This window comes from Eutrigla gurnardus (assembly GCF_963514095.1).
Source record: "Eutrigla gurnardus genome assembly, chromosome: 22".
Taxonomy (NCBI): Eukaryota; Metazoa; Chordata; class Actinopteri; order Perciformes; family Triglidae; genus Eutrigla; species Eutrigla gurnardus.
The window spans coordinates 832,501-845,406 of record NC_139933.1 but is presented as its reverse complement, the minus strand read 5'-3'; the positions used below and the strand labels follow the sequence as shown (position 1 = coordinate 845,406).

The window sequence follows — 12,906 nt, the reverse complement described above, 5'->3', positions numbered from 1 at the left end:
CCTGACACTTTATGAACTACTTCATAATATAATATAATACAATATATATTATACAATAATACTATTATTAATAACTGTTATAATAATCATAAATAATCACATATATATATAACATAACAAATGTGATAATATTCTATACTTCATAAATAATAATAATCTAATGGCAGGTCATTCTTATTCCTATACAAACCTACATTCCTATCCTTTGCATGAATCGCACCGTCAGAATGTGAGAACAGTGATGAGCCAGATTCAGATTCAAGATTTTAATAAAAGGTCTTGTAAAAACACATCTGAGACAATTAAATACTTTTTTAAATCTGCACACTCTTAACGCATTAACAAGTATAAGTGCAATAGGTTAAATATTATTTATTGAAAATACATCCAAAATAACAACTGATGCTTCCAAAGAAACGGTCCTGAAAGGAGGATAAAGACACTGACGGCATCAAGGACATTGTTTTCTTCTTCAAGGAGGGTTCATGGCCTGCAGTGATGCAGATACGTGGCTGTTTGCTGTTCATTTTATTTATTATACCTGGTTAAGTCCTGGAAAACACAAACTATACAAAACTCAGCACCCGGCTGGATATGAAACAATCTGTCTTTACAAGCTGAACAAACTCAAAGTCTAGACAGATGTTCGAGTGATTGGTCCCGTCTTTAAAAAATACAATCCTATGTGTGATGTGATCATTAGATGTTCCTGACTGGAGCCATATATCAAAGGTGACTCGTACACGGAAGTACACAACCCTTTAGATTTGGTAAAACAACACAAATACACAGACAGGGGAGAGTGGCTTCCTTCCTGTTTACGATCTCTTACTCTGGCCTTGCTCTCAGAGTGCAGTCCTGACATATTAATAATAATAAAAACGTGTTAAAAGAAGAAATAATGAGAGGTGTCTGAAGCCTGTATGTGCCTGGTTGAGGGGTGAAGTGACCTTATAAGCTCATCTCAAATCACCTCCAAGGAACGGATACGGTGTCAAACAGAACAACTATGATAGAATGAGTCAGCTGGAAAGCTGGGAGCAGTTATCTTCTTAAAGCTAGTCGGTTTGATCAAATATAATAACAAGGATACTCATTATGTTTGTTCTGGGTTAGGGTTACTGGTGTCATTAATTATGATTAAAAAAAACTCATTAATTGGAACATTAATCAGCTAAAAATGACTCTTATAGTCGTCTTCTCTGATCCGATTATGTACATCATCGAATTGCAGCTCTCTGCACAATAAAGCAGCTTATTGGATGAAGATCTTTAAAAAGGCTCTCAGAGAGAGGTGGTCATGTGACTGGAGGCTGATGGAGCGTCCCACTCTTACCCAAAGCCCCGAAGAGAGCGTGTTTAGTCTTTAATGTGTACTCGGTCTATCGCTGGCCAGTAATGTTGCTGCCTCCGGGGTTTATGACGATGGAGTCCAGTAAGGGACGGAGCGCCTGGCCAAAAGGCCTAAAGAGGAAACACAGCAGACAGGTGTGTTACACTGAAGGGAAGTCCAAACAAATAGAGACTGTGTGAGAGTCGAGAGGAACGAAGAACGAAAGATGAGACTAGGATGCATGGGGAGAGACACATAACAGAACTCATACAATTTAAACAGTACTATTACTCTGCAATATTAATACATCACACATGTTGTGATGCATGGCAATGCAATAAAACAAACAGCCAAACGACCACTTTATTACAGAGGAAAGGCCTCTAAAGGCTAATTATAGTCATTTTGTGGTCCGTTTAACATCTTGCCAAAGGACTGCAGTTGAAAATTAGCCTGCTGGCTAACACTGGCACATTTTCAGAAAAGTTGATTAAAGTGCACTGTCCTTTAAATAAATGAATAAATGAATGAAATATATACATATATTCAAGATGTCTGAATTTGTCTTTAACTATTCCAAAGTCTATTATACTCTTAACGACAGAATAAGAGTTTCTGCTGTTTTCATGTGGTTGGGTGGCTGGAAGATCGCATCAGAGTCCAAACGTGACAGGATATGAACGACTATCCAAGTCCAAATGTGAAATGAATAACTCCAGACCCAGCTTTAAGCGATCTCCAACACTTCCCTGATCAGCTTTTGTTTTTGGTATTAAACACACATTAGGAATTAAGTATTTCTATTGCCGTGACAACATCAGCATAAGCAGAGATAGAGATGAACTATGAATACAAGGCAGAGAGGTGGGTGATGTATGGGCGGGGACTCACGTGGAGAGGACTTCCGATGGAAGGTCTGTGATGTACGATGGGATCTTTCGGCCCGTGAGGAACTGAGCCACCTCGTTGCTGAAAGTGTTGCAGTTGTGCTCAAACAAGTTGTAGGTGTTGGGTCTGTGCACCGAGAGGATGAAGGAGGGGAGAGTAAGACATCGGGGTGGGTGAGTGGCAGGAAAGCAGAGAAATAACAGAGAAATAACACGAAGAAGTGAGAAGCGTGAGACTTAAACTTTGAGCTTAACGTCGGAAAGAAGCTGCCGATACGATACGTATGATGATACTGGGGTTAAGTTTCAATAAATTCCACCTTACACTACTTCCTGTCACAGTTTACGTCGCTACATTAGAGTGGAAAAGTTAAGGCTGAAGTTACATTACAACACTGCCATCTAGTGGTCGGGGGTTTAAACACAACACCAAATTAACCACCACTCACCCAAAAATCTCTTTACATGCAAGTTATTGTTTTTAAAAAACAATAGTTTTTTGAGACTTATCACAATATATATCACAATACTGAAGTGTATCAATATGTCCATTCATCCCTCCTTTAAATGCATTGAAGATTCAACGATTCAAGACAATGTCAAACATGATTTTCTTTCAATAAAATGTTGGTTACTGGGTTATAACTGGTCTACTGGGATGTAAATCTGTGAGCCTGAATTACCTGTATGTGGAGTCTGCCAGGGAAATCAGGTACTCCATGAATATCTCTGCAGGCACCTCAGTGGAGCCCAGGTCCACTATGGAGTCAGGCCCACCCAAGGGGGTGCCACCCTAGGACGCAACACACATACACACCACACTTTAGACAAACGTGTTGATCCATTACATTGTTCAATACCTCAAGCAGCAAAGTGCTTTGTATTTGATAAAAGGATGATTCTGATTCTTACAGGCGGACAATTATTGATGCCTTCTCCCACGAAGAAGAACTCCTTTCCATGGACCACGACAGCAGTGTGCCTATAAAATACCAAAACAGGCTTAAAAGTAGGAGATCAAGAGTTGACAGGATGTGTAGTGAGAAGACCCAAATAAGTATGTAAGCTGCTGACTCCCTCTCTTGAACAATATGTACATCACACTGACTTTGTTTTAACTGTTTTAATATTTTTAACACCTTTCTTCTCTATGCTCACCATAGAGCACACCATAACATGCAAAATAAATAAACAATAAAGTATAAAAAAGAAGTATGTAAGCCGCACTCACCATATTCCATCAAGCTGTTTCCCTGTGATGATAAAACAGTAAAAACAGAATTAATTCACAATCATAATAAGGCCTCAGTTGGTCCGAGTAGCATCCCCGCTCTTTCCTGGTCTCTGTTCCCGGCCCGGAAGCCCTGTCGGCGGCCTCCATGAAAACAAGCAACAGGTCGTAAACTCACCGAGCATGACGGGACTCAGCTGGCGGGCCATGCCTTTGGACATGTCGTAAATGTAGAGTTTCACCGGGTAAGACTCGGTCTGCTCCATGGTGACACAGCGGGACTGCTTTAAAAAGTAAGAAGCTAACCGCGTACGACGCTAGCTGACTGACATCCACCGAGCGGGCTGGTTCACCGGCAGCTAGCAAACACAACTTTAATTAAAAATAAAAATAAATAAAATAAATGTTTTCCGCGGAATTATTATGGATACAAAAGTATGCCGCGTGAAAAATAATAAATAAAATGTTAATTTCCCAGTAATATCCAGAAGAAGCCGGGTGCTGACAGCTAGTGCTGTGTCACGGACTGACGTCAACAATAACATGACGGGGTAAAAAAAAAAGTACAGGCACGAGGAGGGAAGCCGTCTTCTTCTTCGTTGGACAAGCTCGGAGGTGCATTACCGCCACCTACTGGATGGAGTGTGGATCTTCTTTTTCTTCTTCTTCTTGTTTAATGGCGGGAGGCAACCATCGTTAAAGGTGCATTATCGCCACCTACTGGATTGGGGTATGGATCTTCTTTTTCTTCCTCTTGTTTAATGGCGGGTGGCAACTATCGTTGAAAATGCATTACCGCCACCTACTGGATTGGAGTTTGAACCAGAGTACTCGTCCCATTAACTAAGAAATAAAAAACTAAGAAATACAAAATAAATAAACAAATAAACATATATAATATACACCAACATAAAATGAAAAATAAATAAATAATTAGATTATCTTCATTAAACCAGTTTCTCGTAAAAAATCAAGTAAGGCTTTACAGTTTTCTTCTTTGCTAAATACATCCTAATTGGAAAATAAATAAACAAATCCAATTAAATAAATAACAAACATAAATAAATATACACACAAAATCACTAATAATAATTGAAATAATTTAAACTAAATAATAATATCAACACGAGAGGGGACCTTCCTTCCGGTGTCGAACCGCTCTGCAAACAAAGCCCCGCCTACTTCCCTGCGATTGGTCAGTATCTCAGAGTGGCAGACAAGCGTCCAATAGACGTCGCAGGCGCGTTTTAGCGTGCTCGTGAACGTACGTGAACGCGCCAGCCATTGAAAGTAGTGTGGACGTGCAGGACGAAGCTGAGCAGCAGCACGGTGACACTTCAACTAACTTTAATCTCTCCGGATTGTTGTTTTAAAGCGTTTCGGGTTCATATATTTATAGACCGTGTGTTTCATCAGGAAGATACATTACGTATCTTAGCAACCCCGACATTTGAATGACGTGAACAATGGCTAATTAAAAGCTAAGCTAGCTAAAGTCTTGGTGAAATTAAAACCTCGGTTAAACGTTAGTAAGATATTAATAACGTCTTAATTTAACACAATGATTGCACGCCTTTGTGCAGTTTTTAATTTCTGTTTGAATATCAGCATCACACTTTTTTATTGATTTTTTTAGTCTTTGCAGGAAGTTTTGCAGGAAAACAACGAGTCAGTACGTTGATCAATCAATCATAATCCAAAATGATCACTGATCATAATCTAATCGATCGTGTACTGTGGGTGTGACGAGGTTCGATCCTGGATGCATCATATTTAGCAGAGATGTGTGTTTAGGTGTTTGAATCCAGTCCAAACTCCCAGAAGAAGCTGTCGTTTCTTTTTAAAAAGCATCTTAGTAAACGTTGTGCTCTTTGTGTTGGTCGTAAACCTGCTTTTTACAACGTTTTTCATTTGTTTTACACTGTTTTTAACAATGAAAATGCATTACAAATACATCTTATAATTATTATTGTTGTTATTATTACTGTACGTTTCCTGTTGTTGTGTCATTGAACTGCTGAGTCCTTCAACAGGAGCGGCACAGATGGCCGAGTGGAAAGCCTACTACCACAATGAGGAGGACGAGGAGGAGCAGGAGGAAGGGGAGCAGTCTGGGGGTGAGCCTCCATCACGTCATCCCTCTGATCCGGACTTTATTCTTTAGGTCTCATGTTGCATTTCAACAACTGCATCATTTCATCACACTTACATGATTACAGATGGAAATGAGTTTATTACTAAATCTGGTGCACGCATCTTTTTATTTTCTGAATATTTCATGTAATGTTCCACGATGTCCCTTGAAAAATAAGTATAATATTAATAATAATATGAGTTTAACTTGCACTCTCTTAGATCTGTATGTCATCGCCCTGTATGCATATACTTATATACTTATATCTGTACGTTCAATGTCATCACACGGATTCTGTGTGTTTGTTAGGAGAGTACAAGGTCACGGGGAGAGACAGCTTCGTCTTTTTGGTCGATGCCTCCAAGGAAATGTTCATCAAAGGAGAAGACGGAGAGCCCTCCAACTTCGACTTGACCATGCAGGTAAGTCCTTCTCTTTTTGTCAGGTTAACGCAGCATCCTCCTGTCTAACATCGTGATGCTCGGTGTGTGCTGGTAGGTTGTGCGTAGTGTGTACACCACTAAGATCATCAGAAGCAGCAGGGACCTGATGGCGTTGGTTTTCTACGGCACGGAGCAGAGCAAGAACCCCAGGAACTCCTTCAAGCACGTCTACGTTTACCACGACCTCAACGAACCCGGTGAGCCACTTTATTTCTAAACGCTTCCTTCCTCACTGCTGATCCTGATTGGCTGCTCCCTTTCTGTCTTCCAGGTGCAAAGCGAGTGCAGGAGGTGGATGCTCTGCGGGGGGAGGGAGGCGCCGCCCTCGCCGCGGAGACCATGGGCTTCGGGGAGACGTCGTTAGGCGACGCCCTGTGGTGCTGCGCCAACCTCTACAGCGACATCAAGCTCCGCCTCTCACAGAAGAGGCTCATGATCTTCACCTGCAGGGACGACCCACACGGGGGCGACAGCACGAGAGACAGACAGGCTCGCACGAAGGCCAGCGACCTGAAAGAGACCGGTATGTCTTCTTCTTCCAGGGTTGGATCCGTCGAGCGTGGACTCATGTGACCGATTCCTTCGCTCTCTTCAGGTGTCGTCATCGATTTGATGCATCTGCTGAAACCGGGCGGCTTCGACGTGGCGGCCTTCTTCCGTGACATCGTGAGTCCACCCGAGGATGAGAGCGAGTTGGGGCTGCAGCTGAAGCCTTGTGGCAAGCTGGACGAGCTGCAGAAGAGGGTGTTGGCCAAAGAGCAGAAGAAGAGAACCTCGTCCAGGTAGAGATCAGACACACATTTCCATTTCCAGGCAGATAAAAGTCCAGTGGCACTTCCTTTTTTCTATTCATGACACTGCATTTGTCCATTGTGTCTTTTCAGTCACGTAGTTCCTCCACCTCTTCCCCTCTGACCACTCCAGGTTACGCTTGTGTCTCGGCGAGGGCATCAACGTCGCCGTGGGACTTTATGCAACCGCCGTGACGGCTCGGAAACCAGCATCCGTCAGACTTTACAGGGAAACCAACAAACGCGTCAACAGCAAGACCCGAACCTTCCACACCCAGACCGGCAGCCTGCTGCTGCCCAGCGAGATCAAGAAAGCCCAGGTCGGACTGCACATAGGCTCCTTTGGGTTTTCTCTTATTCAAACATTTACATTCTCATCATACTTGGGATTGACAACCAAAATGAACCTGTATTTAGTCCCGGGTTGGTCCAGGTGCTGGGAGTCCTGTGAGTGACCATCAGTGATGTCATGTTGTTGTCTGTTGGTTGCTTCAGGTTTACGGTAAGAAGCAGATCGTGATGGAGCAGGACGAGGTGAGCGCCATCAAGAAGTTTGAAGATCCTGGAATGTTTCTCATCGGGTTCAAACCCATGGAGAAGCTCAAACGTCACCACCACATCCGGCCTGCCGCCTTCCTTTATCCTGAGGAGGACGACGTGAAAGGTCCGTCTGCCTGTCTGTCTGCCTGCCTGTCTGCCTGCCTGTCTGTCTGATTGACTTCTAAACGACGTATAGAAAGGTTCAAACCTCAGATTCTGTGTTTCCAGGCAGCGCGTGTCTGATCTCGGCCTTACTGAAGCGGTGCAGCGAGAGGAACGTGTTTGCGTTGTGCCGCTGCGTCTCCCGCCGCAACGACCCGCCTCGCTTTGTTGCCCTGGTGCCTCAGAGGGAGGAGGTGGAGGAGGGGCGGGGGCAGACGACACCTCCAGGTCAGATCCTGCTGAGCTCAGCTTTAATTTCTCTTCACTTTATTTGGCGTTTCTCTCTGAATTTAACGCCTCGTCTCTCTCAGGGTTCAACGTGATCTACCTGCCGTTCGCCGACGACGTGAGGACTCTGGATCCTCCCCGCTGCCCGACGGCCTCGCAGGTCCAGGTGGACAAGATGAAGGAGATCGTCTCCAAGCTCCGCTTCAAATACAGGTACGGGGCTTTACACCGGTCCCGGCTCAGAGACACCTGGAGGTGGATTTGAAGAAGAAGAAAACACAAATGGAAGTGTCCTTGGTGTGTGTTGCATACATGATTGGTTTCTTGTAACGTGTTTGTGGTCCTTGGTTCGGGGATGCAGGAGTGATGCGTTTGAGAACCCCGTCATCCAGCAGCAGTACAGGAACCTGGAGGCCTTGGCTCTGGACATGGTGGCCACAGAGGACACCGAGGACCTCATCAGTAAGAGTCCAGATCCTCCCGGGGCCGGTCCAACACCACTTCCTGTTCTGTCGTCTAACTGCTTCGTCTGTCTCTCCTCTTCTCTGACTCAGTGCCCAAAGTGGACCAGATAGACCTGCGTCTAGGTCCTCTGGTTCAGGAGGTCAAAGATCTGGTCTACCCTGCCCACTACAACCCTGAAATCAAACCAGCTGCCAAACGCAAAACAGGTCATTTTCCTTTACTCTCCCGTAGTTAGTCGGTCTTTGCCCTAAAACACTGTATCTGAAGGGCTTTGGTTCTTTCCCTCCATGCTGGAACCTGCAGCCGACGGCGGAGGCGGAGCCGAGAAGAAGGTCAAGGTGGAGGTGCCGGAAGACGAGCTGCGGGCCCGCGTGAAGGACGGCACCCTGGGAAAGCTGACCGTGCCCATGTTGAAGGAGGCCTGCAAGCAGTTCGGGGTTCGGACCACCGGGACCAAGAAGCAGGAGCTGATGGACGCTCTGGTGGCCCAGCTGGGTTCGTGAGGCGTTCACTGTACACGTGGAAGGCTGGTTCACGTCAGTGTGTCTGTCGTTGCACTCTTTCACTCTTTACACTCTCTTAAAGTCACGCATTTCAAGTGTTTAAAGGAGAAACCGTCCTGATTGATTTACTTTTTGTACATTTACACTGGTTTAGTTCTAGAGCTCTCAAACTGTTTGATATGAGTGATTACAAACACGTGATAATCTTTGATTTTCATGAATAAAACAAACAGAAACCCTTCCAGCCCTGCTTCTAGTCTTATTTCTGTGCTGTGGATGTTTAAGCAGCATTTCCAGTTCTTCTCATAACAAGGAACAGAAGGTGTGTCTCTGAAGAAACACCTCATACCTTCATCATGGCTAAGCATTGTGTTGCCACACGGCCCAAACAATGAGAGGGCAGGCCTGCACAGGAGGAGGGGGAGGGAGCTCTGACATCATCATGGGGAGTCAGGTTTGACAGACTGAATGTTGGATTCCTGGAGGATTGTCTGACGAGCAGCAGGTAATGATCTTCAGGGACATTCAGGCGTTTAAAGGGACGTTTTACCAGCGTTAGACTGTGTATGTGGAGTTCTCCTGTGTGTTTCTCTGCTGGTTTAACATTGCGACATGTAAATATACAACTGGAGCCTCTCTGAGGTGAAAATGAAACCATTGTTCCTGGTTTTATTTTGACAGCGTGCTGCGTTGAACAGTTGGGAGCAGAAGTGCCGACTCGTGGCTGGAATGGCGTGTCAGTGGGAAAACTCTGAGGATGATGTTTCAGGTGAGAAATCATCACACACACCTTTAAACTATTAGAGACGTCTGCACTACTTTTTATAATATAACGTGTTATTTATATCTTAATTGTATGATCATTTAAATAGGTACTTAATCACTCAATGGGCTGGTTTTAATATTGTAGACTGGAGGACTGTCCGTTACACCAAGTTAGCAGCAAACTTGAAATGAAAAATGCATTACAAACACAATGTATAATTATAATGATTATTATTGTTATTATTATTACTGTACGTTTCCTGTTGATGTGTCATTGAACTGCTGAGTCCTTTAACAGGAGCGGCACAGATGGCCGAGTGGAACACCTACTACCACAATGAGGAGGACGAGGAGGAGCAGGAGGAAGGGGAGCAGTCTGGGGGTGAGCCTCCATCACTTCATCCATTAAAGCAAACATTTCAGCTACCTTCATCCCTCTGATCCGGACTTTATTCTTTAGGTCTCATGTTGCATTTCAACAACTGCATCATTTCATCACACTTACATGATTACAGATGGAAATGAGTTTTTTACTAAATCTGGTGCGCGCATTTTTTTATTTTCTGAATATTTAATGTAATGTTGCATGATGTCCCTTGAAAAATAAACATAATATTAATAACTAGAAAAATACCCCGCTGGAAATTTTGAAAGGGCCACGGGGGCTACTGCCGGAGTGTACAGTATACATTACGATGAGATTCTTCAAGATTTCAAACGAGACAGAGTTGTTTTAGAGGCAAACACAGAGACTGCTTGCTGAAAAACCGTCCCTGAAAGGAACGCGCATCAGCAGTTTTGCATGAATTTACCTCCAAAATGGCTCCGTCTCGTAACGTTACATTATTATCACATAGCATGGTGAATGTGCAGGTCACAACTTGTCCACAAAAGCGTTTTGGAGTTGTTGGATTGTGTATTTGATGAGTTTGATGAGTTTGATACATGTCACCGAGCTCAGCTGTCAGTCAAGTACTCAGTACTACTGAGACTCAAGTACTGAGTACTACCAAGTACTACTGAGACTCAAGTACTGAGAACTACAAGGTACTATGCACTCAACTGTTTGGCAGTACATGTCACCGAGCTCAGCTGTCACTCAAGTAATCTGTACTACCGAGTACTACTGAGGCTCAAGTACTGAGAACTACTAGGTACTATGTATTGTTTGAAAAACTACAACTCCCACTGACTGCTCCTGTCGGCCAATCAGAGCGCACCTGCTATCACTTCTGAGTGAGACAGAGAGAGATAGACAGACTTGTGACTCCATTTTAAAGTTTAAATGGAGTTTAAACAAAACTTTAAAAAGTATGCCTGAGCAGAAGATGTTTGACAAAACAAACTACAAATCCCACTGACTGCTCCTGTCCTGTCCACCAATCAGAGCACACCTGCTGTCACTTCTCAAGATCAGAGCCACAGAGTGCCGTCACCATAGCAACGGCCCTCGGCGCGTGTGTATGACCGCCGTCAAGCCTCTCTCTATTTCTCCATTTCGGCTTCGTGGAGGGTCCGAACAAAAGCTTGCCACGCTCACACCGAAACTCCTATCGCCAAAATGTTCACACCGTTAGCGCCACAAGACTCTGCTGAAGACAGTGATAACTTTAATTTTTTCCCAGTGTCAGAAATGTGGACGCTAGGGCGAGTTAGAAATGGACCTGGTTTAAGGTTTCTTTGAAAATCTGCTTCTCAATTTGTATTGCAGTCGATTGGGAGAAAAACCGACTTGGCCGCGCTTAGAGGTTGTTAGTTCAAATTCTGTAAATCTCATAGAGTTTTTGAGCAAATTGTGAGAGACAGGACAAGTTTGTCTACAAAATTGGAAAATATCACGTGTGTAGAGTGAAGATTGTGGCCGGGAGGAGTTTGGAAAGGAAAAAAATCTGAAGTATTTCGAGGAGCCCTCACACTCTAAGCGATGATGTCATCCACTCTAGCCCAGAAGGTTCCGCGCAATACACACCCATTGTAATCTCATGATTTCTCCCAAAACGATCATGGTCATTGAACAGTGATTGATCAGAAACTATATGACCTATTGAAACGCGGATTGACACACCAGGACACAAGACTTGTGTCTACGTTTTAGAGTTTAAATGGAGTTTCTAGGTGAAAGTATGCCTGAGCAGCAGACGTTTGAAAAACTACAATGACTGTTCCTTTTTTTTCGCTCGTCCCATTCATTTCAATGGGGAAATTTTCGGGAAATTTTGGGAAAAATTTGTGTTCGGCTAAGAAAAGCAATAGCACGCCGATCCCGATCGAACGGCACGTTTTGATATATAATTAGTTTAACTTGCACTCTCTCAGATCTGTTTTTACGATGTCATCGTCCTGTATGCATATATTTATATCTGTACTTCCAATGTCATCACACGGATTCTGTGTGTTTGTTAGGAGAGTACAAGGTCACGGGGAGAGACAGCTTCGTCTTTTTGGTCGATGCCTCCAAGGAAATGTTCATCAAAGGAGAAGACGGAGAGCCCTCCAACTTCGACTTGACCATGCAGGTAAGTCCTTCTCTTTTTGTCAGGTTAACGCAGCATCCTCCTGTCTAACATCGTGATGCTCGGTGTGTGCTGGTAGGTTGTGCGTAGTGTGTACACCACTAAGATCATCAGAAGCAGCAGGGACCTGATGGCGTTGGTTTTCTACGGCACGGAGCAGAGCAAGAACCCCAGGAACTCCTTCAAGCACGTCTACGTTTACCACGACCTCAACGAACCCGGTGAGCCACTTTATTTCTAAACGCTTCCTTCCTCACTGCTGATCCTGATTGGCTGCTCCCTTTCTGTCTTCCAGGTGCAAAGCGAGTGCAGGAGGTGGATGCTCTGCGGGGGGAGGGAGGCGCCGCCCTCGCCGCGGAGACCATGGGCTTCGGGGAGACGTCGTTAGGCGACGCCCTGTGGTGCTGCGCCAACCTCTATAGCGACATCAAGCTCCGCCTCTCACAGAAGAGGCTCATGATCTTCACGTGCAGGGACGACCCACACGGGGGCGACAGCACGAGAGACAGACAGGCTCGCACGAAGGCCAGCGACCTGAAAGAGACCGGTATGTCTTCTTCTTCCAGGGTTGGATCCGTCAAGCGTGGACTCATGTGACCGATTCCTTCGCTCTCTTCAGGTGTCGTCATCGATTTGATGCATCTGCTGAAACCGGGCGGCTTCGACGTGGCGGCCTTCTTCCGTGACATCGTGAGTCCACCCGAGGATGAGAGCGAGTTGGGGCTGCAGCTGAAGCCTTGTGGCAAGCTGGACGAGCTGCAGAAGAGGGTGTTGGCCAAAGAGCAGAAGAAGAGAACCTCGTCCAGGTAGAGATCAGACACACATTTCCATTTCCAGGCAGATAAAAGTCCAGTGGCACTTCCTTTTTTCTATTCATGACACTGCATTTGTCCATTGTGTCTTTTCAGTCA

The 12,906-nt window shown here is 44.7% G+C and overlaps 3 protein-coding genes across 5 annotated transcripts in view; 2 read left to right on the top strand and 1 right to left on the bottom strand.

Annotated features, from left to right (window-relative positions):
- Positions 1–356: 356 nt before the first annotated feature.
- Positions 357–3,982, bottom strand: desi1b (desumoylating isopeptidase 1b). 2 transcript variants are annotated; one of them, XM_084039882.1, is made up of 6 exons: positions 3,630–3,982; positions 3,452–3,473; positions 3,133–3,202; positions 2,904–3,013; positions 2,225–2,347; positions 357–1,464 (listed from the first exon to the last, which is right to left on the bottom strand). In XM_084039882.1, exons 1-6 carry the CDS (start codon positions 3,715–3,717, stop codon positions 1,383–1,385), a joined length of 495 nt encoding a protein of 164 aa, XP_083896008.1. In that variant the 5' UTR covers positions 3,718–3,982; the 3' UTR covers positions 357–1,382. The 2 variants fall into 2 exon arrangements, with proteins under 2 accessions (XP_083896008.1, XP_083896009.1); XM_084039883.1 differs by lacking the exon at positions 3,452–3,473 and having other exon boundaries at positions 3,608–3,982.
- Positions 3,983–4,735: 753 nt separating this feature from the next.
- Positions 4,736–8,961, top strand: xrcc6 (X-ray repair complementing defective repair in Chinese hamster cells 6). Its single transcript, XM_084040690.1, has 13 exons — positions 4,736–4,780; positions 5,485–5,568; positions 5,895–6,007; positions 6,084–6,225; positions 6,300–6,551; positions 6,624–6,810; positions 6,953–7,139; positions 7,315–7,483; positions 7,588–7,749; positions 7,833–7,962; positions 8,111–8,211; positions 8,304–8,420; positions 8,518–8,961. The coding sequence occupies exons 2-13, from the start codon at positions 5,496–5,498 to the stop codon at positions 8,715–8,717; spliced, it is 1,833 nt and encodes a 610-aa protein (XP_083896816.1). The 5' UTR covers positions 4,736–4,780; positions 5,485–5,495; the 3' UTR covers positions 8,718–8,961.
- Positions 8,962–9,168: 207 nt separating this feature from the next.
- Positions 9,169–12,906, top strand: part of LOC311032992 (X-ray repair cross-complementing protein 6-like) — a 5,761-nt gene continuing 2,023 nt past the window's right edge. The window contains exons 1-7 of one of the 2 annotated variants that reach the window (XM_084040123.1): positions 9,169–9,222; positions 9,399–9,486; positions 9,781–9,864; positions 11,886–11,998; positions 12,075–12,216; positions 12,291–12,542; positions 12,615–12,801. In XM_084040123.1, the coding sequence (XP_083896249.1) occupies positions 9,447–9,486; positions 9,781–9,864; positions 11,886–11,998; positions 12,075–12,216; positions 12,291–12,542; positions 12,615–12,801 (818 nt within the window). In that variant the 5' untranslated portion in view covers positions 9,169–9,222; positions 9,399–9,446. Of the gene's footprint in view, positions 9,223–9,261; positions 9,282–9,398; positions 9,487–9,780; positions 9,865–11,885; positions 11,999–12,074; positions 12,217–12,290; positions 12,543–12,614; positions 12,802–12,906 lie in introns of those variants that run through there. The other variant, XM_084040124.1, reaches the window with a different exon arrangement.